General features: G+C 38.1%; 1 protein-coding gene across 1 annotated transcript in view; it reads right to left on the bottom strand.

Moving 5' to 3' along the window:
- The window catches only part of SLC2A13 (solute carrier family 2 member 13), a 146384-nt gene that overhangs the window by 93725 nt on the left and 27396 nt on the right, over positions 1-25263 (bottom strand). Inside the window, exons 2-3 of the mRNA XM_064702818.1 lie at positions 24882-25041; positions 20953-21161 (exon numbers count right to left, since the gene is read on the bottom strand). Coding sequence (XP_064558888.1) covers positions 20953-21161; positions 24882-25041 — 369 coding nt within the window. The remainder of the gene's footprint in view (positions 1-20952; positions 21162-24881; positions 25042-25263) is intronic.

A 25263-nucleotide genomic window follows, 5' to 3' on the forward strand; every position in this document is an offset into this window, starting at 1 on the left:
CTTGTGGGAGAGGAATGATCTAGGGGCACAATCCCACACACATACCAACAAAGGACATCAACACATGCTGCCCTTACTGGAAAAGGACACAGGAGGGGAGATCTGGCTCTGGCACTCGGAAGCTTTGCAGCTGAGTCAGGCAACTGCTCTTTCCTCTGTGCTTTCCACAGATGCCATCCTATGCCACTGCCAAGTGTTTACCCCAAAACCACCCAACAACCCTCTGCCTCATGCCTCACTCGTGTGTGCTCAGACCTTCCACCAGTACCCACCACATACAACACAATATTTTATGGATGAAGTGCAAGCCTCCAAAGATGTGATGCATGATGCTATTTATTAGAAGAAAAGAGTCTGAGTATTTTTTACTCTGAGTATTTTTTACACTGATTCTTCCAGATAATTCACTCTGTAAACTAACCTGTTAGCACAGCCAGAAGAAATTGAAGTAATGTCATCCCCCAGTGTAAAAGAATTCAGATTTTAAACATGTGACCTTCCTCAGTGAAGGACAGGAACTCGATTCTGTGATTGAAAGAGCAGCATTTCACTTCACCATTCATGTCTGATAGATGGTATGGCAATGACAGTGATTTAAAATGAGAGGTTCTTCTATTCTCCGTGGACAAAGACAATCATCACAAATGTCACCTACGTGACACGCTTCTTCCCAGGCCTCAGGTACAGAGCAGCTCTCAAAAGCAGCCAATATGACATAACAATAGCAAAAACATATAGTTGTGTCTAGAAAAGAGACATCAACACTTGAGTGACCATTTCAGACTGCCAGGATGCCCTTGCATTTGTGCAAGGTGACACTGAACCACCTTCAGCCAAGGAAGCTCTCCTAACACACTGCTGTAGGAGAACAACCCTGACTCAGCATTTGTTACCCAATTTCAACATGTAAACCACGTCTCTTAACCCTTCTTAACACTACACTCTATTTACACTAAACTCCTCCAGAAGTCCAGGTATTTTCTCTATAATCTCAAAGTTCATCAATGACACTAACTGCCTGTGACATGACCCTACAAGGGCCAACTGCAAAGACAGTATAGATTACAAATTTTCTACAAATGCACTGTAGAACTTTAAAGAAGAAGAAAAGAAGAAAAGTCTTTACATTAAAAACAAAATAAGTTATTCCAGTCTCAAGCACTGTGATACAGATCTAATATCTGCATCTCCAACATCTTCCCTTATTTTACAAGGATGGAAAGAAATATCTAAGAAGGTAATAAAGACATTTTTCTGTCACTGAAAAAGTGAATTTTGACTGTTCACATTTGGTACATGCTGGAAGGCAAGTCTCAAAAACACGCAGATACTAAAGAGCTGAAAACCAAAACAAATTCCATCATGATAATAATACTTTTTCAGTTAATAAAGGAAGCTCAAATGTTTATATTTTTTTGCTTTCTCTTGCTTTGTCAAAGAGCAACACTGTGATACCAGTGGTTTGGCATCAAAGAAAAAAGAAAAGTGAATAAATGCAAGACTCTTCAAATAATTCAGTTACTTCTTGAAGTGCACTTCATATTTTATATATAAAAGAAGAAAAAATCCATATACTGCATATTAAAAGCATTTTTCTTGCATTCAGTGCACATAGTAAATTTCAAGAGTTGAAAAAAAAGTAAATTTTACCTGTAAATGTATACAAATATGTACTCAGATTGAACATTTCACCCATCCCTCCTAGGTATACCAAAGAAGAGCATCCGATGGTCTTGGTTGCCCTGGAAGTTAAAAATCTTTCTGGACATGGATAGCCCAAAAAAGGTTTGAAGAGAAAGATTCAGTAAATAACTTAACCTTGTGCGGGGAAAAGAAGTACAGTGCCATTAAAACTACATTTTTAACATGTGAAAAAGTACTTCCCTTCTGGTTTTTTCAGAGTCTGGTTGTTTGTTCTCAGTGACTCCTGAGACTCTCAGAGTTACTGGGGAAACTTCAGCTGTGGCTTCTACAAGCCCAGGTTTTTCCTTCCATTATGGCAACAGTGTCATAGCATGTGCAAAGTGCCCAGACTGATCCTTTGCACATTAACTCGGGGTAAGATATTGCTGAGATGCACCACCACATCACTGATGCACAAATGGTGCACTCCACTAAATGGGAACTGTTTCACCAGAAATGTTCCCTGATGGCACAATGCTATCACAGAAAGCATCAAACAATCAGCCTAAACACAGAGTGATCACCACCTCCTGCTAACACAGGGGCAAAGTTTAGGACATTGCTCTCAATGACTAATGCACAAGACTCTGTGCCCTTCTGGATTTGACCTCTAGTAAACAAGCTATAAAAGAAAAGAAAATTCACTTAAGGTAGGCTGACACAACAGATACAGACCAAAAATAAGCGTGGGCAAAATTCAGAGTTCTGATTTCCCTAAGGTACAGCCAAACTTGCAAACCTGCAGTTGTGAGTAGCAAATCTCAGCTCAATTTTTCCTAATCGTGCCTTGCAGATACCAATTCATTAGTCATTGTTTCTGAAGCAGTAGAAGAAACAAGCAATACTTATCCTGACAAAATAGGATTAAAGAAGAATTAAAGAAATGAAAAGCCAATGGCAAATCTCAAGAAGTTATAAAAACAGGTTAAAGAAATGAAGAAAATATGAAGAAACTAAAAGTGACAGGGCAACAAGCATTCCCTAGAACTCATCGTTCTGGAGGTCTGTATTTCAAACATGCATCAGGGATTAATTTGTGACTCCTGTTTTGACTAAGAAAGCCTTTTATACAAATTACATTTCACCTCTGAACCAGTCAAGATGTAATGCAAGTGATTGTCTGCATCTGTCTTTGGGGATGCATTGACCTAGTTAGACATCTAATGCAATTTTTGGCAATTGCTTTTAAGTTTTTTGCTTTGTGTTGTTTAGTATTAATTTTTAAAGAGACTGTAAGAGTGTTACTGCATCTTTACATGGCAGCTCAGCTGACACACAGAGAGCACAGGACTTGTGGGAACCCAGGAATTCCTCTGGCTGCCCTGAAAGACTCGAGCCCCTGCCCAGGGGGCTCAGAGACCTTGGCACAGAGCCCAAGACCCCTATTCCTTTGATTCAGCCCTTGGAAAAAACAATTACCAACCTCTATATGAAGGATTACAAGCCATGAAAGTTTAAGTGGAATGACAGTGAATTTATCCCGGGGTGAAAAATAGATTTTTGGGGTTTTTAGAATGGGGCTTCAGAGGGCAAGATGGAGGAATCTGGGCATGTCCAGCCTTTCTCCTTCTTCTTCTTGGCCTCCATCTTTTGCTGTGATGTTGGCACTTTTAGATTGGTTTAGAGTAGAAGCTCACTGTCTAACATAGGTGATAGGTATTGGAAAGTCACTGTAAATGTTGTACACGTAGTTTTTAGTATAAAAAGATAACACTGCCCTGGGGGCAGGCAGAGTGCCTTGGACTGTCTTGCTGAGCAGACCTCGGCAGGACAGGAGAAAGAATTTTATAGATAAAATACTAGATAGATAATAAACAACCTTGAGACTGAGAAATGAAGAGCCCTGACTCCTTCTTCGATCGCCAGGCTGGGAAAACAGACTTTCTAACATATCTCGGGGTCACTCTGACCAGCTAGAGCACCCGAGAAGGACCAGGCTCCACTGATGGTGCTGGGTTTCTAAAATACTGGGGAACAGCATTACAGCACCCTAAGCTTGTGAAAGAACACGCATCAAAGCATCAGCTTCAAATGCAACAGTCAAGCCAGCTGAGGCACTGTCTGAGAGAGCCCCTGTCCCACCCCATCTGGTTGTTTCAGACTTGTGTGAGACCTACAGACTACAGAGAAATCCCCCCCAGCATCTAGGATCCAACCACGACACAGAGACAATTTGTTGCAGTTTCACCTGCACAGAGATTACTCAAACTTGCCTCCAAACAAAGATGTTCAAGAGAACATCACCCTGAATGAAGTGGGACTCTATTCAAGCACCATGGAATAACAGCCTGAACACTGCTCAGTTTAGCAGCACCAACGTGGGCACATTTGACAGAAGTGTTGGTATGGAGCCAGCTTTGCCAACATCCATGCCTGGAGCTTCTGAAGAGCTTCCACCCACGGCTGGCACACCCCCACTGCCCTCCCCTCAGGGCACACAGCAGGCTCCTGTGCTCCAGCTTCAGAGTTTGAGGATGGTCTAGTATTGCCAGGTATTGGTGGGAATCCCATCACCAGCTTCAGGCAACCTTAGAAACTTCCTTGGTGCCAGGCCCTTGTCTGCTCATTCTCTGTGAAGTGGGATTACTACAACTTCACTGCATGAAGGATTTTGAGAATACCGTTGTTCAGAAGTCAAGAGATGCATCATTTTTATATAGAGGCATTTCCTAATCCATTGCAAAATTACAAATATTTTTTCTGAAACAGACTGAAGAACTCTGTTAACAAAAGACAAATCTACCAAAAAAATCTCTACAAAAAACCCAAATTAGTTGCTGTAAACTTTTGGAGACCTTAGTTATTACTCTAAAAAAAAAACCCAACCAGACTAAATGCATAAGAACACATCTGAAAAGATGAAAAAAACTCATATTAAAAAAAAATTAGTTATAGAATAGAACACTTGCATTCCATGCTGGAGTTAATCAACAGCTAGCATTTAAATAGGTGTAATGTACTAAAAGTTTACATGTGACCAGAGAGTTTCATGGATAGTAAATCTAAAATGTTCAGAAACTCTTGTGTATGGACATATATATATATATGATATTTACTTAGGTAAAATACCATACAGACTCCAGTTCTATTCTTTCCTAGACACTTGCTGTTGATTCCTGCTGAACGAAGACACAGCTAATGGGACTACAGAAGCAAACACATGAGCAGAATTACAGAAAATTTAAAGCTTCAATTTCCATAAAAATGTGAACACTTCACTTCTGCATGTCCTTCTAACACTAAAAGAGCTGAATGCTCTTTTGATGCTACCAACACATGCACTTTGTTAATGAAGAAAACCCAAATGTGCAACTATCTGCCTGCAATCACTTGAGTCCCTTCATCATTTGTAGTAAATGAGACAAGAAGTCATCCAGCAGCACATTTATTGCCACTAGAAGATGCCATGTAACAGTAATAGTAAATGGTGTAGGCAAAATCCATAGGTGACATCTACAGTGTGTGAACTATTTTGTGTCAGAAATGTGCTGAAGTCAGAAGATTTCATACAATGAGTCTATTCTCAATTCTACCAGAAATGAAATCATGCTGCCTCAACTATTTATCCTGTAAAAGAGCAAGCTGATCTTCATCCCTCATGAATGAAACTGAGTAAGAACCACCACCTATTGGCTATCCAGTACCCAGGGGAAGAGCTAAAAGAGGAATTGAAGCCTTTATTTGCAGCCCATCTTATACATCCCCTGCCCAAAACATTCCAAATTGAAGAAAATAGGAGAAAATTGTTTGCTTGAGATATTAAGGAGTTTGGTTCCATGCTGTGCTTCCCAACATTAGAGTTCAACAAGAAATGTTTTTTCTGAGAAGAGAAGAAAGGGCAAAATCCTCTGGTTTTAAGGCTCACCAGTAGGTCACAATTACAGGCTACTTTACTGAACACAAAAACTTTGCTGATGTATTATCACAGTAGTGGTGCAGTTACTGTAGTAACAAATGTTCTTACACACTGTTACTAAGAAATATAATGTAGGAAAATACACGGAGACCTTACAGGCTACACCAAACATTCTCTGCTCTCACTACACAGTAAAATGAATCACTGAAAAAACCCACACAGACACTCCCTAAAGAAAAACACGAGCCTGTACTCCATGTAATTAAATCCTTTAAGTAAGCCACCAGCAATTTTTTTCTCCCAATTGAACAAATAAATTTAAAACCTTCCTGAATGAATTTAAATGTCAAATCCAAGTTTATTCTACAGCTAAAGTTTAGCTGTAATGCACTAGTACAATTCAGGCCCTAAAGGCACCTTCTGTTATAAAAGAAGTTTACATGTCATTCAAGGCCTATATTTTCAATGGAACTCAAGTTGCAGATAACACTTTTCCCCTTTGCAGTTACTTCAACTATTATAAGCTGCTACCAAAAAAAAAAAAACAAAATTGAAAACCTACTGTTCTTATCATCATGGCAACAAAATATTTCATTTTTTCATATGATACCATACATACAGATTGACACAAAAGTGATGAGTAGTTATTCATTATGTCTTACAATTAGAACTCACAAATTTTGTCTAATATCTCAATATCATTAATCACTAATGTCTCAATATCATTATTACAAAATATAAGCAAAAATGGGTTCTACAACTGATTTCAGCATAAAACAATAGTCAGATTTGTAAAAATATTTAAAAGTTAGAGGGAAAGCTTTATCACCAAATAAAATTAATACATTTAGGAAGAACCAGAGGAGGAAAAGAAGACTTTGAAATTATCCAAGTCAAGATAAAAGAAATCTGCTTTGAAACTGCCGCTAAAATGGAACACCTCTCTTCAGATTCATTAGGTTCCAAAATACGTGTAGGGAAAAGGTATATACAGGTTTTGCAGGTCAATTTTTCTTACTGAAGTTAGGGAAGAAAAGAACATAAGTTTATCATCAGGGCAGAAGAGTGCAAGCTTATTAAATCTACATTTAAAAAAAATCCTCTCAGTTGAATTTGAAAACCAGTTTCAGCTGATAAGAAAAAAGTTATAAAATCAAAGCATATTAGAACACCTTATTTTAAAATATTTTTGTGATGCCATGTCTCTTAATGTATCCATTATAAACTGTAGTCTAGTAAAATGCATCCAAATCCATGAAAGACTCATGAAGGGTTTTCAGCATTCATGTTTTTAATGTGTATCTGCCTGCATCTGAACAGAGAATATCCTGGCCTCCATCAGCCACATTTGGGAGGAGTTGTCAAAGACAGAGCTATTCAGCCCAGATGATATTTTGTGTTTTGAGCCAGGCTCTCACAGCACAGCAGACCTGGCTGCAGACTGCAGGGAATGTTTCCTGGATCAGAACACTAAGCTGTGTGATAACAACTCAAATTTGTAAAATACAAACAATTTGCCTTATAATAACTAAATAACAAAAAATATAAATTCCATCTCCTCTCCTCTGCCTGGTCACACTACAGTTGCATTCAAATATAGAATAAATGAAGCTACATTTAAAAATGTGTCTTTCTGTTTATTTCCAGGATTTACATCTAATACTGCATGTCAACATATTATCATGAAGCAGCTTTGGAGTTACATACATTATTTCTAGGCTTACAGAATCATTTACCAACCATAATTTGGTGCATTTATTTACAGATTCACATAATATAAAACTTGCTGGTTTTCTGTGATAAAGCATTCAAAACCAGCAGCTTCTTTGGTTCCCAGCAGGTCAGATACCCAGATATCCTTTGCTTAGGTCTGGATTGTCCCTGCTAGATAGGAACTGGGCCACAAATCCACTATCCCAGTGCCACAGGCAGCAATCAGGTGGCACAAACCCTATGTATTTCAAGATATTTCATCTATTGTATTTGATTAATTAACACCAATTATTTGAATTATCAAGGACAGCCATGTAAGCACCCAGTGTGAAGAGGCAATCACTGTGTACCTTGTAGATAATACCAGAATCTCTGCAAATTTAGGCTGATATTTTCACACAAAATATTTCCAGGCTGTAACTTTAAGAAAATCTTGACTATTGTTGCAAAAGAACACTTTACAAAATCTGACATTATATCAATGGAAAGATCCAGTTTCAACCTTGTACTAGTACCACATGTTCCCATCCTGCTAAATGAATTTGAATTCCTGTAAAGCTCTGTCAGGGTATGGCACAAAAAATTAAAATGTATGAGTGACCAAAAAGATACTACTTGCTTTCTATGTATGCACACTGTGCTTTAATAACAAGAAATTCTGGCTGCATAATATAATCTTTAATATATGAATTGGGCTGTCCATACTCCCTTTTTAAAAAGACAAAATTCCACAGATGCTGAATCTTGAGTTCTCTGAAGTCTAGCCTATAGATCTGGGGAAGATTTGGAGCACAAAAAAGCACCCAGCTTGAATGATATACATATGACAGACAGGATGATAAATCTGAGGTGCCTCACTCATGAATAGGTGGTATTTGGGTATTCCATAATGGATTATTCTAATAATGTGCTTCAGTGGATGTGAAGCCCTGAACAATCTAGTCTGGAATGAAATGGTGTCTCCATTCTTATCCTGAATGCCAATCAGAGTAGGATTATCACTTCTCATTATATTACATTTATTTGCAACCTGCTATCCCCTACCCACCCTACCACAATCTCATGGTCTTTGTCTCTTGCCTCTTGTCTCTTGAGTACTACTAAAAATAATCATCACTTCACAAGCACTAAAAATTTAAAGTCTCAACAAATTATGAAAGATGCAAAGGTAATAAATATCACCATTTAAAGATACTTAACATCTACTTGATAAAAGATGTGCATATATGCAGATTTTATATATATCTTTGCTATTACGCACAGTGGAAAAAAGGAAAAATTGGAGGAGGGAAAAGTATATATATCAGAAGGAGCTTACAATCCAAACATTTTAAAAATTAAGTATGGAGCAATATAGATGTATTTTTCTTTAATCAAAACCTTGGAGTTTTTTTGGCTATGAAATGTACTATTCTGCAACTGCCACCTTTATTTTAGACCAGAAACAGTCAGAACCACCTACATTTTAAATTTGCTTTTATTGCCATAGAAACGTAAATTTGCTTTAACTAAAAATGAAGTCTTCTGGCTCAATCGTCTACTTTCTATATCATACACTACACAAGACAAAATTTATTCATTTACACATCCATACTTGCATACTTTTAACATAAGCTACATCCACCTCAGCTACTATGAAAATTCATATGTGGTTTGTGTTAGATAAGATAGTTAATAGAACATTTATATTAAAATTAATTACTTCAATCTACTCTACATAAAGTCAAAAGGACAGAATTACTTTTAAATTATTAAAGTTCTTAAATCAATCCAATTTTAAGTATACTTTTGCTGACTTTTACTTCAATAGTAATGTTCAGAGCAATCATGCACCATTTTATTAAATAACTGTAATTAACCCTTTCTGTGTTCAATAAGAGATGGGAAACAAGTCAGAACACATAGAAGAGAATGGTATTTTTGTTCTCTTTAAAGCCACTGACACCAAGGAGAATGCACACCAAAAAATTAAAGACATCCAGTGCTAATAAAAACCCAAATATATTCATGCAGTTTTAGTACCAAAAGAAAGATCGAAACTATTTCTGTAAAAGACTGAAGTGCTGTTCTACAAGGCCAGGAAGTTCCTGAAGTCCTCCCAGTCCCAGCTCACACAGCTTGGGGCTCACAGACAGCCCAGGAGCAGCACTGGGCTCCCACCAGCCCCTGCCCAGCTCTGCAAGGCCACCAGCAGAGCAAGGCTGATGTTACAGCAATGGTGCCTTGTGACCCTCTAGAATAAAATGGGAAATGGGAGAACCACTCATTTCACCAGGAAAGGCAGAGTAAACATGCAGCATGTTCAACTGGACATACTGAAACTGTTACATGCAATACAGCAACCTGAGCTCTCAGCAATTCTATCTACTTGAAACAAAAGTGGGGGAAAATAACAGCATGTAAGGTTTGCCAATGCTAAATTTTGGCCTGAAGTCCACTTTCTAAGGGAGGAATTGAATACTCACTATTGTGTGGCTGGGAAAAGGAAAAAAACTTTCAAGTTCTCCCAACATTAAATTACAGAACAATTCTAAATATAATCCACAATATTGGAGAAAGAAAATGAATAAATCACCATGGCTGCACTGCAGGACAACTTACTTTGACTAGATAACAACATTTTCCATATGACTTTTGGAAAATATTTGAACATCCATGGATATTAAATTATACTGGCTTAGAAAACATTATTTCTTCTTAAATAGAAATACTCAACAACAAAAATTTTTGAAACCACCATTATCCACAAATGCAATATTTACCTCTGGCTAGTCTAACTGTTCAAAGGAAAAAAACCATACACAAAATGACCACTACAGGAACAGTGGAGTGACATTTAACAGAACAGTAGTTTCCTGAGGGGGAGAAAAAAGTGCTAAAAAACGACCAGTGGTTTTTGTTGCAGAGAAGTTGGTTCGGTTTTCAGGAAAAGGAAAACCTGAACACAGGGGTGGAGAGGGACCAGTCATACTGATTTGTTTTTTTTTTTAATTTTCTGTAATTGTTTTCTGAATTGTTAGCTGAGCTAATCAGAGCTTTGTGCAGGTATTTCTAGAACACGATTGAAATACAGTTAAATACTTGTAAAAGCCACAACTTCCAAAAAATTCATAGTAAAAATGGCAAGAAGAAAGTCTAAATTAATTAGAAAAAATATTCATTGTGAATTATTCATGAAGCATTAGCTATCTCATGCACACACACACATACTTCAACCATATAAATCCTCTCAAATCTACATGGACATTTTCCAGGAGACTTGTAATATTTTAGAGTAGAAAATAGTATAAAAAATTCCTAGAAAACACTTCACTTATAGAGATCCCCAAATAAGAGTAAGCCCCCAGATGCATTCATTCAGATGATAAAAGGCAGAGGTTGTGCTCACCCTTCCTGTTCTGGAGTGAAATTACACAAAGTGAAAGCTCTTTCCTTGGAATTTGGCTCAAGAGCAAGGCTACCATACTACAGCTGTTGAGCCTCACAATGGCTATGGGTATACTTCTAAAAAAACTCAAACAAACAGCACATGACCAAAAAGGAAAGCTGAATTCTAACATTTTTATTGTCCAAAACTTATGAATAAAACAAAATTCTGAACTGGTTCACCATTTTTAAACACTACAGTCAAACAGAATGAATGTAAAGAAAGAATATGTTTCTCATCTCCTATATGAAAGCACTAGGCCTAAATATATATTTTAGTCAAATAGTCAACATGGAAGTACCATACAATTTTTCAATTTTTTTCCAAAGGAATAATCCCAACAACTTGCTTTCTTAACCTAGGGAAAGCTTGAAAATATTCGTGTAAAGGAGCGCAGGTAGTTTGGAAATCACAGCAGCAACATACACAGCAACAAACGACAATAAAGCTTTTGTTTGTTTTTTTTCCAAATCCATCTTCTGTCAAACAAAACACAATCCTCATCTGGCAGCATGTCAGTTATGGTAGATGTCACACTGGTTGACAAGATTTACCAAAGTGCTCAGTTCATGAATACTTTAGATTAACTATCAGGCAGTGTGCAAGCACAGCTGCTTATTCTGAACCAAGATCTTCAGGTTCACTAGAAGAACAAAGTGTCTGGAAAGCAGGAGAGAGAGAGAGAGAGAGAGAGGGGGGAGGAAAAAAAAACTACACAATGCAATTATTTTAAAAGACAAGCAAAAAGATGAGGCTGGACAAAAATCAGGAGACAACGCCGTGGTGAAGGTCTCCAGAAAGAACAAAACTTTATTGTATTGTAGGAGCAGAACATGGCCTTATGTAAAAGAAGTAAGCACAAACACTGTTTGTAACCCTTTTTCCTCTCTAATGGTTTCTTCCTATTAAAAAATACTTCAAATTAAACAGGCTGTATAAACACTGTGTTCACCTGACTATTGAATCAAAGAAGAACTATTGCTGTTGCACAATCATTTACATCTGCTGGGTGGACCAAGCCCCACCCTTGTGCAAAACCTGTCGCACAAAAATGCTGCAGAGAAAGAGCCATACAACACTGCAAAACAACATTATTTTAAAGAATAACAATAATAACTTCAATTATTATATTGAAAAGGCTAAAGTGAGACCAGTAGACAAAGACTGCCCAACTATCTGTCTGGAGCATTTACATATAAATATTGCTATTAAAATCCTTACATCTATTTTTGAATTTCTTCACAAGGTCTGAGAGCAAAGAAGCACCAAGATTACCTCCAACTTTTGCTATGGAACCTGCTCTAAGAGCTAGCTCAAAGAACCATAGTATTAAGCTTAGCAAAGTGTTAAAAATATTCCTCAGCAGTCTATAAAAAAATTTTCTCCTATACCCATTAACATTTTCACACAACACTATATTTTGTCTGAATCCCTGTTGCATGTAAACAGGAGGCTCAGGCAGGAGCATTTGACTTAGAATTGTGTATTCAGTGCAGATGCTAGATTCAGCAGAGAAATGATGAAGAACCGGGCCTTTTTTTTCCCTTTTTCTAATTAGCTGCTTTTGAATACCATTAGCAGCTCTAGAGGCACCATAATTTTATTACTCCTTAAAAAAGATATACATAAATAGGAAAAGTAGATCCACAATTTCAGATGAGGAACAAGTACATCAGTGTAACCATGCCAGAAATAACACAAGCCCCAAAACACAAATGTACTGTGAAGGCAGTGTGTGCCCACCTCTCCCACAAGAATACTCAGGAAATTCAGGTTTCCCATTTCTAGCACAACCAAGCTACCACACTGCTGGCATCCAGTTCACACCCAAGCTGCCCTCCAGCACACTGGCAGACTCTTTTTAATTTTTTTCTGTTTCTTTTACTATTACTCATGCTATACACATCCACTTTTCTTTTTGTTGATCAAGAATAGTCCCTCCCCTCAAGCCCTTCAAGTTCAACGTTGCAGGAATCTTTTGGCCAGCTTTCCCAAAATTTCATCACACACCACAGTATCTTGGGGGTATTCCCCTGACTGAGAAGGCACTACTGTAAATATAAGAAGTATTGTTTGAAGTTTATGCTATTATATAGAAGACTTTTGATAACAACCCAAGTTATACAACTAAGCACTACTTCTAGAACATCCAAGAAATGTGTCTAGCTTATCACTTTCCAGCACTGAACTGAGCTCTGAGAAGACATGGAAATTGGGGCCAGAAGCCATTGCCTTCTAGCAACTGATCTAGATCAAGGTCAGTTGGAACAACTCGTTTAAGTCCAAAAACTAGTAGCTTTTGTATTAAAAGAAATAGATACTTTTCTATAAATATAAATTTCTGTAGCTATCCCAAACATGAAACAGAGAAAATTTTAACACTTGAGAGCCAGCCAAAAATGTCTAATTTTGGTTGCTCATATTAGGAAAGAAAAATCAACTATTCCATTTTAAATTGTCCAAGGGGCAGGGGGAAGAAGCATAGGGATTTGTTTGTTTTTGTAGCACAAGTTACAAATTCCTATTCCCTTGGACTTGACTGAAACACACTATCCTTATTCACTGCCTCTTCTTTAGACAGTTTTTGATTTAGAAGAACCACCTTCTCTGATAAAAGGATGTTAATTAGTAGTCTTATTCTTCCAATATTTTTTCACACTGAAACCTATTTTTTCCCAAAACAGATACCTGTTCCTAAACAAAGCATGGGGTGCAGCAGGATGTTCAGTGATGCATTCCAATACTGTTTCTATATATGCAGTCCCACAGTCAAGCTTAGAAGAGCAGCAGTTCTGAACTATACAAATATCAGCAAATCCAAGTTCATTCTGTGAATAATGTCATTTGGCTTAAAGCAAATTCATTATGCTCAAATCTATTGTTGAATCATCATAAGAGATGAAGTATTTTAAATGTTATTTTTCAGACTTGTAGCTTGAATTTTCTGTAGGGTTCAGAAGCTGTGAGCTAATAAAAGTTTATTAACACTGTCAATAAAAAGCTAAATGTATTTCCAGAAATTTCATAGTAGACCTAACAAAACTAAACCTGAAAGTATCCTGCCTTTCAGTGCTTCCCTATACTTGGAAGAAGTTTTACCAGGTTTTGCTTTTCCTGCCCTTTAGGACTACCATACATGAAATCTGTCTGGAATTCAGGAAAACAGAACTTGTTCCAAAACACACAACTCATCTGTGATTTTTAGATCTGTGATTTTCAGACTGGCCATTAACCACCATGTCCAGCTAAATGTTCACTTTATGCCAGTACATCAAAAAACAAGGTGAAAGATTAAGGGATTAGTTTTGGTTATGAGCCACTGAAGCAAGGCCAACTTGAAACACTCTACCAGGTAAACAAACTCACAGCATGATTTTAAAGTATAAGCAGAGCTCTAAGATACCAGAAACAACCTACAATTTTTCAAATACAGCAGTCACTTTTTTGTACAAGGCAAAAAACAATTATGTTTTTTATAAATTACATGCTTCAAAGGTCATATTTGCAAGAATAAGTTAGTTGTTTAAAAGACTTTAAGGATTAAAGGGAACCAAAAGTCTTCTCTCTCTCTATTAATTGTTACATGCAATAATTCATACTTTCAATATTCTTTGCCAAGTTGTGTAGAAAGTTTTTTCCTGTTTATCTGATTGTACACTAAATCTTGTTAGTATACTTTCTCAAGATCAAATGTCTCCATGTTCTGTTTGCCTGCATTGTATGAATTTTAATTAACCAGGAGTGCTCTTTTTTTAATGGGTTCACCTCCAAACAAACTCCAGTGGAGACATACACAGAAAGAATTTTTGTTCTTGAGGGAACAAAGTACTACTTCTATGTATAAAATGGTTAAAGTACAAGAATGAAACCAAGACATTCCATTCTTACATCAGCCAAGTGTCCCACAAACCTAAAAGCAAAACCCACTTGGAACTGAACTGGCATTTGCTTTGCCAGAAGCAAGAATTTCAGGCTGACACAACTACCACCCATTTTGTATCTGGGGACTTCTTCAACAAACCCTTAACCCAAATCCTTTGTTTCCTCTTGCCCCAGAGTCTTCCATCTAACTTCATGGTTACAGGCAATAAAAGCCACTGATTATCAGAAAAGAAGAATTAACTCCAAATAAGGATTTTAGTGCCTGAAAGTGGAATTATTCAGCGATCTGCACAGCCCTACCAGAGCATCACAGAATTACCACATTTCATTAAATAGGATTCCAGCTGATGTCCAATAATAATAAGCATGACTATCTCTTTTTGAACATCAAGCATGTCAGGCAATGGCCTTGGGATAAAAAGCACTCCCAGAAGCAAGAGGAGAATTATGAATAAGAATGAAAACACTGCAAGCTTCTAAGTATCTCCCTAGAAAGATGCATATCAAATGTTTCCAACCAAAGCCACAGCCAGGAATACTAACAAGTTAAAATATTACTTAAGAAGCAACGGTGCAGAAATAGAAATACTGGAACCAGGAAAGACTGAGGGTCCAGATCTCCTGCCTCATAATGTCATATTTTAACTTACAGTTAAATGGACAAAATTACTAGCTGAAACCTAAAAGCAATGAGGTGGTTTTACCTTTCTGTCATAACACATATATCTCCAACAGGGAAATACAAAATGTTAAAAAGGAGACTGACTCACTGTTGAAATAGGAAATACAGCAAAAAAAGTGAGTCAAGCCTACAAGACTGAAAGAGTGGCATCTTTCTTTGTGCCACAAAAAAAGCTCAGCTATTACAAAAGTGCATTAAAATAAAGAAAACACAGGAAAATGTCTCATCTAGAACAGTGCCCATAACATTCTGGTACAGGCACAGAATGGAAGGTTAACAATGTTACATTGTAATGATCAATTTTATAAATGTCTCACTGAATTTCACAGAGGCAGCATGGTTCCATGCACCACTGAGCCCCAGGAGTTTTACATGGCAAAATCAGCAAGCAGAACATGTGCAAAGAAGACATCTTCATGATCAGAAGCTGACACATATACACGCATAATGACAGATAACAAAAGGCAAAGGTGAAGAGCAGATCAACTCAAGAATCTCAACCCTAATTCACAGATTAGAGAAATGTGGGAAAAATAAGGCTGGAGGGGGATTACACTACTCTCCTAATTACAATTCATAGTTACACGTCCTTCACCTACACAAAAATAAATGTCTAGTCTTAATGCAAATGACGTTCATTTCATCAAGATGCTAAGTCAGTACCAAACACATCACTTCTGATTTTGTGTGAAATACCATCCGTGCATCCTGGCACATCACAGCTGAGGACAGCTACCTGCAGGGGTGGGAGGAAAACCCATGCAGTTTGAAGACACTTTGCACCCAGAAAGACAGTACAAACAGATACTTTTCTCCAATTTGCATTGAACATTGTAGTACTGTCCAGCATATGGAAAATTAACAATCATTTAAAACATCTCAACTGGATGCTATAATGATTTCTTTCTAGTCAGAAGTGACTACTAGACTGGCAGCCAGTAAAACTTGTACAAAAGGTCTGCTAGGCAGCTTTATTTTCATGCACAAACCACCACATTAAGTTCACTCCCAAGTGCCTGCTCTAGAACTAACATTACAAATCCCACACTTTAATTTGCTTAAGAGCACAAGCTACTTCATCTATATCCACAGCATGACAAATTTGGTGGACTTCTAGGATGGGGTTACAGCAGTGGTGAATAAGGGAAGGGCAAAAAATATCATCCCCCTTGTGTAAAGCATTTGATGGGGTCCTGCAACAGAGCCTTGTCCAAACTTGAAGTGACATGGATTTGATAATGGACCACTCAGTGGATAAAAATTGGCTGGATGGTCACACTCAGAGACTTGCAGTCAACAGCTCAGTGTCCAAGTGGAGAGAAGTGATGAGTGACAATCCTCAGGGGTCAGTATGGTGACAGCTTTGACAGCTGCATGGACAGTGGGATCAGGTGCATCCTCAGCAAGTTTGCTGACAACACCAGGCTGTGTGGTGCAGCTGACACTCTGGAGGAAGGGGATGTCATCCAGAGGGATCCTGACAGGCTTTACAGGTGGGTGTGTGAGAACCTCATGAAGTTCAACAAGGCCAAGTGCAAGGTGAGCAGCAGGGTCACAGCAATATCAAACACAAAGACAGGGTGCAGAATGGATTGACAGCAGCCCTGGGGAAGAGGGCTTGAGAGTGCTGCTGGACAAAAAGCTGGACATGAATCAGCAGTGTGTGCCAGCAGCCCAGAAAGCCAACCACATCTTGGGCTGCATCAAAGAGCTGTGACCAGCAGGTCAAGGGAGGTGATTCCTCCCCTCTACTCTGCTCTCATGAGACTCTACCTAGAGTGCTGCAGCCAGCTCTGGGGCTTCCCACACAAGACAGATGTGGATCTGGAATGAATGCAGAGAATCAGCTGACTGCATAGAGGTGCACCTCTCCTACAAACACAGACTGAGAGAACTGAGGCTGTTCAGCCTGAAGAAGAGAAGGCTCTGGAGATCTCTTAGAGCAACCTTCCAGTATGTAGGGGCGGCTTATGAGAAGGCTGGAGAAGGACTTTTTAACATGGCATGTAGGGCTAGGATGGGGGGAATGGCCTTAAGATGAAGGAATGCACAGTTAGATTAGATATCAAGAGGAAATTCTTTACTGTGGGGGTGTTCAGGCACTGGATCAGGCTGCCCAGAGAGGTTTTGTATTTCCCATCCCTAAAGGTGTTCAAGACCAGGCTGGATGAGGCTGCCAGTAAACAGCTTCCTGCCCTTGGCAGGGGGATTGAAATTAGATGATCTTTATGGTCCTTTTCAGCCCTAACTATTCCATGATCTTTGATTCTGCAATTAAGTCCCTGTGCCAGTGCTTACCTGCATTGCTATGATTTGATTGCCTATTTTAAACTAAGGTGCACTACAGAACCTCTGCCTTAACTGTACTAAAAGCTACAACTCAAAGCAGTGTGAGTCAGACTTGTTTTGCTAGGAAGAGTTGTGCCAGAATGCTCTCCCAGCAATGTCTTTGATCTTTCTCTCAGCTGCAGACCCCCTTCTGACCATTCTCTCCCTTTCCTCTCCATGAGGCTTCAGAACCTAAGCCAAGCACTGGGGAATCTGTGAGTCTATAGCATAGTTGAGGGGGAAGGTCACTGCATCTCAACTCTTGGGGAACACTCTTTTTCTAAAATCTTCTTCATTCCAATTTTCCTATAAACAGCCTGTTTTTGCAGTACAGCATCTGAGAACTGATGTTAACAGATGATTAGATGATGACCAAGATTTGACCAGTCTTGCAATGTTACTGCAGAATGCAATGCCCTCCCCCTCCACTTCTCAAAATACAGCACCAGAAGTCACACTGCAAGTACATAACAGAGCATGCAAAAGCAGTATCCACAGCTGCCAGAAAAAATGTCATTTGCATAACCAGTCATGAGGAAAGTATTTGTCAAAAAGATACATTATTTTCCTGATGCCAATCTCAAAATGCTAAACTGTAAGCTGCTTATCAGTATCAGCAGCACTGATTTGATTAAATGTATTGGATAGGATACAGAAATGTGAATCATTCACTCAACAGGTATCCCATAACTGTATAAAAGACTTCTGAAGCAGAAGTTTGCTGCTGAAGGCATTTCTGTCATTTTGAAGACAGGTGCTGCTTGATGGTCATGTGAAAAATGCAGTGAAGTTCTTTAGTTTTATGACACACATTTAAACCCAACTTTAAAGTAGCTTCAACAATGCAGATGAAGTTTCCATATGATTCACTCCTCCATGATGAGAGCAGTTGATGAAACAGTTCCAAAAGGCATTACAGTTCTTTAGTGTAGGACTGGAGAAGGTGTTATGGCTACACTGTGTTACTCCCTTGCAGAGAAGGAGTCAAATACAACCTTAGTTTCACTTAGAAAGTGATGCTCAAAGGAACTGTCAAAGATGCCTCTGCATCAGTCAATGAAAAAGAACATCTGTCCTTTCTCAAGAAAGAAAAAGACAGCAAAGGAAAAGGCATTTTTACCTAAAAGTAAGCCAGATGATTTTCAGAATGCAAAGTCATCTTTCCTTGAATGTCATGAACACACACTCTCATTTCAGGTTTATTAAAGTTTTTTGTGAAACTGGAATGAGGTTCAAAATGTCTGATCGGAATTACAGTGATCTGCCACTGCTATTAACCAACATTTTAACACATGGTCTGCCACAAATAGGAGAAAGTAATAAAAAAAAAGTTTCCCATTAATATAGATAACCCCCCCCAAAAAAAGCAAAAAAAAAAATCCCACCCAAACTAATATACCCATAGCAAAATAAAATGCAAAGTCTTTGCAGATGCACATGTTTAAGTTGCCAATGCCTGAAAACCTGCCAGTGAAACCACGAACAGAAAGCTGCTTTTGCACTACACAAGCAAAATTCAATACTGGGGACCCAAACAACTCCTCACAGAAATGAAAGCAATTACAATTTAACACCACCTGTAAATACCACCTGTAAGTCACAGAAAGGTAACAAAAGCAATGTATGTCTTGATGCTGACATACAAAATACCCCTTCACAACAATAAAGTTCTTAAGTTAAATGAGATGAAGTACAATTATAATCAAAATCAAAAGTGACCATAGCTGCCCAATGCCTGTCTGCTAATTTAAAACAAATGGGACAGCACATACTTGTTACTCATTTTTATAATGCCCTTGGGTAACAGCTCTGAGGTTGCAGATTACCTGAGAGCAAAACACTGATTGTCTGCAGCCAAGCTTTCTCCTAGGAAATGTGATTGATTTGATTTAACTTAACTCCAGGAACACATTAAGTTTTTGGGGAAGTGTGTAGGGGGAACCAAAAGACCTGCACATCCCTGACAACAATCTCATTGATTGATGACACAATTAGTGTCCCAGTCCAAGCTACAAATATATAAAGGATTTATTTAACAATGGAGTCAATCCTACTGCACCTACAACACCACATTTGATTCACAATTGTCAAGAAGCATCATGACAAAAGATTTAGGAGTGACAAGCAAGGCCATACCCTATAGCCCAGTGATGGAAAACAAGAGACTGAGTAGACCAAATGCCTGTTCTTTTTATTTCTACAAAGTGTTAAACTTTAGTACTAGACATTAAGTGGTTTTCCACAGAAGTGAATACCGCAATCCCTAATTAGAATGAAGAACCTAAGCACGGGACTCTTAAGTCCAAGCTGTTCTATGAATACCCACTTCATCTTTTTAACAAATTAGCTTTAATGAACTTCATTTCCCAGCCCCGAAGTACTGGGAAAAAGGTATCCAAAGCCTCAAAACTGTGCGTGAGGGAAAAAAACCCCAGCCCTGCTTCACACTAATGATGAATATTTTAAAAATTCTTCAACTATATGTCAAATATCTTTTTCTAGACTCATAATTATTTATTGTAAGATTCAAAGAAAGCTCCATAAGGCAGTGAGAATAGGTGTTATCAGATGCTGAATCTCAGTTTACACAGATTTAAAGTAACATCCATCTTTCTTTCCACCAGCTCTGAGAAACTCCAGTATTTTCCTATCAAGGATAATGTTTAAGAGCCTTAGTTGACATTCTCAGGTCAATACTTTCTTTACAGAAAGCAAAGAAAAAAATATGCAGAGCACAGAAAGTCAATCAAATTGTAATCTTGTTTTATAAGTACACACATGAACACAAAGTTTCGAGCAAATATGACACAAAGATTCAAAAGATTGAAAAAAGTGATTTGGTTTAGGTGCCTTATTCTCTTGAGGACAGATCAAATGCACTTTCAGAAGTTGCTTTTACAGAAAAAGAATCTCTGTATTACAGGCCTTGTTTTGTACATCTTTTCAAAGGCTTCTTGTCTAGAATGCAGTTTGCTGGATAATTGAGCCATGTACAATACCTTCTGACCTCCCTCATGTCTGTTTGGCCTTTTCCACTGATGAAAGAAACCAAACTTTATTTTATTTATTTCCACTCTTGGAGATGTGCATTCTTAAACTGATTCATTTTCTGAAATCAATTTTCACATAAGCATAGGTGGTATAAACTTAAGAAACCTACACAACTTTACTCTTCCCTAACTTAAGAAGTCAGGACCTAATTTGAAAGCATGGAATCCTAGAAATATCTTCAATTTTGAAGCTACCAGTACATTAAATACTTCAAAGAGCAAAACTGATACAGATAAAAGCATCAAGCTCCCACAGGCTACAACTTCAACATTCCTTCTGATTTTTATCTCCTCATTGACAGACAGAGTGGCCAACAAGTATTCAGCATACCTGCTCCAACCTCTTTTTCTTCTTCTTCAATGTTGTTTTTGATGCTGTCATACTCTTCATCAATTGCCTGGTTGCCACGCATTTGAGACAGAATCCTCCGTGCCCTCTGGGTCTGCCCTTTCTGAATGAGCCAGCGGGGACTTTCGGGAAGAAACAGGAAGCCAAGAAACTGTATAACTGCTGGTACAGCTGACAGGCCCAGCATGTACCTGCAAATAAACCAGGAAAAGATAAATATCTACTATTTGCTTAAAAAACACACTATGAGAAAATTCAGTTACAGCTAGTCAAACTGTATTTACAGATCAAATCTCCCACTCCTCGTATTCTTTCTCACTGCAAGTTAAGGGGGGAAGAATCATATTCTGCAGGTATTTTAGAAAACATGATCTTTCCTTCATTTCCAGGAAATCTCAGGGACATGGTGACTATTCTGCCACCACTGACTCTAGTGCCACTGCTCCTGAGGACACTAAACAAGTTAGACTAAACAAAAAACCTGAAATATTACACTAGTTTGGAAACTGATAAATCCTTCAGTAACAATAATCAACAGAAAGAAAAAGCAAATGCAGAAAACCAAGTACTGTTGATGACAAAGATGAGATTGAAATCCTGCTAATTGTTTCACCAACATATTAAAACAAAAAAAAAAAAAAAACCAAAAAAAACCAGCCAGAGAACAATGTATAATTTGGTCAGTAGTACATATACACAGACACATCTGCCAGTTTTAATTTTGAAAATTTCTGACTATAAGCAGAAACACTGAAAAAAGTTCATTGCACCAGCACAGCAATTTACACAAGATCTTTCAGAGAGTCTGCTTTTAAATCTCCACACAGATGCAGTGTGAGGTTTTAAATAAAAACTGCATTTTAGATGCCCAAGGGTTACTATTTACAGCATCAAGGCTATTTCTGTACTCAACAGAGAATTACCACTGGTAAAAGCACAGTTATACTTCCAATGATCAGCACACCACCAATTTTCATGGGTGGCTCTTGTCTATACACACCACATTTGTATATTTCTTCAGTAAAACAACAAAAGGATAAAAAGAATTGCAGAACAGTGTATAATTTTGTTCTGCTTTTAAATCTGACCTTTTCCCATTTACACTTCACCCAGATTCTTTTCACTTTCATTAAAGACTTTCTACAGTCTGGTGTCACCTGTACATTATTGCAGTTATCACAAGTTGCACATCAGTGGATATAATCATTAAAAGACCTCCAGAAACCAGTCCCTCTGAATACTGAGGTAGCCTGTACTCATAAACAAATTCACCCCTTGACATCAGTCAGGAGATTAAGGAGATTTGCTAATCTCTGCTCTAGCTCCTCTCTCCACACCCCAGGATGGACACCTGCTTTCACACTGACTCTGCAGCCTCTGACCTGGATCTTTTTATAAAGCATGCCTGAGATTGCTAATTGAGTAGGAAGGAGAGAATAACTATTATTGAAAACCTTATATTAGGGGCAATGAACCAAATGCATTTGCCAAGTTCAAATGCATTTTGAGTAAAAATGGAAAAATACTTTCTTAGAGGCATTTAATGAAGAAAAACATGGGCAGTACAACAGACAGAAAACTGGAGAATGGCAAAAAGAATACCCAAAGGCAATGCAAAGAGGATGGCCATCCCAGGACAATGTGCATGCAGACCAGTCTTCCCAGCCCCAGCTGAGCCTTCAAGTTCTTCTTAAAACCAGTCAAAATTTCCAAAGGTCATACAAGCACAACTTGGTCTAGAAAGAGCTCAGTTAGCAGCTCCCTTTTTTTGGCAACACTTTAAAAATTATATAGCTCACTATTAGTTAAAAAAGAAAAGCATAAGAAAGAAAATAAATTCAAACCACAAAGTCAGTGGAAGGCTTATTAGCTGAGTAGTCTTCAGTCAATGTATCTAACAGTGTCACTAATCCACTCATGTTCTCATTCCTCACTCATTAATGCTCGCATTCATTAATTAATTAATGGCCTCATTTATTTCTACACTTTTCCTTCTCCACAAACATTTTGGTAGCAGTGTACAAAATACATAGACCATTGACACTCACCAAATTGTACATTCAATATCTTTATTGGAATGACATTTAGAAAGCCTTTTTTGTTTCAAATGAAGAGTAAAACTTGTAGGGATTAAAACCAACTGCTGTATCCTGCCAAAGTGCATGCTGAAGTATGTTTTCATGCATCTAAGTATGCAGATTCACTCCTTCAGACTCCTATTGCTTAAATTTCTGCTTCTCCAAAGCCCTTCAGTCACTTAAACGCAGCAGAGCCTCCAGAACTAAGCAGTTGGTTGCCTGCAATCATCTTAGGAGGCAAAATCAATCAAGGCTCCTGAAACCTTGATTCATACCAGTTGGACTCTATTGGATTGTTTATCACAGACAAGACAAGAAAGAAATGTACAGACAGAGCTCCCTCACTGAAGTTAGTTTCCAATCTGCAAAATTCTGATCAAAGTTGAATAAAAGGAGCAGGTCAAAAGGAAAACGTTTAGTTGAGAGGGAACATCCATTGCAAGTTCTAGAGTTGGTGTAATTTTCAGAGCAAGCCATTTTGATATAATCAATTTAGAGTAAAAGCAGGCAATTTTAGACATTTCACGCAGTGAGCCAGCTTTCAGAAATCTAATATAATTCTTTCCTATACAGATTACAAGACTTTGTGTTTGAAGCCAGATGTCTAGCAGACCTGAAAAAATCCAGCATGAAATTTAATAAGTCTGCTGTAACATTTCTCCTTCTCTGACATACTGCTGCAATACTATTAAGACGGCATTAGCAGAGTTTATAAAGCTAACCTAAGGGTCACGTAAAATATTTGTTTTCTTTGGTTTATTTTAATTTAATATCCAGCATTTCCAAGAATAAGCAGAGCCAAGAAAAATTGAAGTTCCTTATTGTTTGTTGCAGCACTCCAGTGCTTAGCCATTCAGTCAGTAAGAGATTCAATAATTGCTGTGATGTTCCTTCTTCTATGTAATGACTCAGGGGCAGATATTTGTGATTTCTCTCCATGTGTTTACTGGCCACTCCTTTCAGGTGACAGACCATCTGTACTCTTCCCTGCTCAGCCTCAGGTTGCAATAAACTAGCTGAGGACATTGCACCATCCTCAATTAACAGCTCCAGCACTGCAGCTGGAATACTTGGATACCTCATCACTGAGGTGGTAGCCTATTTCTCCATTCAATCCAGCAGAGCAGTACTTGGCACATGCATAAAACACAGCATTACTGCAAAAGTCACCCAGCACATGCCAGCAGGCTGCAGAAACTATTGCTCTTCACTACTCCACGCACCGTGCTGCACTAGGACTACAAATACCAGAGAAAGCCACAAACCAGGAATAACAATGGATCACTAAGATGAGTTGCACAACTGGAGCATGTGACATAGAAGAGGCTGAGAGAACTGGGTTTGTGCAGCCCAGAAAATAGATTTTTATGATTTTATAACATAAGCTTTTAGCTATAAATTTATGCTACAGTATCCTTCAATTTTGATAGATTACCACTGCTCAGATTAAGAATATTCAAACTTCACCTCTATCTTGCACATACAGCATATTACTTATTGGAAATTTGCCTTTTGAAAAATCAGCATGTAATTATTGTAAATGCAAAAGGCAAGCCACCTTCATAAACATCATGACAATCATTCACATTTGTGATGTATATTTATTACTCTCCCACTTCAAAGTTTAGCAAAGTCAAAAAACCTGTGCATGCTGTGAATATTAAGCTTAAGCGAAAGCAGTAGGGATCTATTTTGGCAAGATATCCAAGTTCCATTTTAGTACACAGTTTTACCACTTTCTATGTAAATTCTGTTTTACTAACAAGAATTATAATAGCTGTCAACCAAATCAGGACTACAGCAACCTGCTTTTAGCAAGGAAGGCTCACAAACCTCCATCCATCCTTGGCGAGGTAGCTGAAGATTCCATCGACAACGCTGGCGAAGAACTGCCCTCCAGTGATGAAGAGAGTGTTAATGGTGACTAATCTGCCTCTTAAGTGTGGTGGAGCCACTTCTGCGATGTACACTGGCACAGTCATAGATGCTACACCTACAGGAATAAATTCAGTTACAGTTATAAAAGCAAAAGAGATACTACATTGCTTTTTCATCATAAAATACTATTTTGGGTTTGACTGAGACAGAGTTCGTTTTCTTCATGGTAGTTAGTACAGGGCTATGTTTTATATTTGTACTGGAAACAGTGTTAACTATTCAGGGATGTTTTCTTTATTCCTTACACAGAGTCAAGGCCTGTTCTGCCTCTCATGCC

Source organism: Zonotrichia leucophrys, chromosome 1A (genome assembly GCF_028769735.1).
Source record: "Zonotrichia leucophrys gambelii isolate GWCS_2022_RI chromosome 1A, RI_Zleu_2.0, whole genome shotgun sequence".
Lineage (NCBI taxonomy): Eukaryota > Metazoa > Chordata > Aves > Passeriformes > Passerellidae > Zonotrichia > Zonotrichia leucophrys.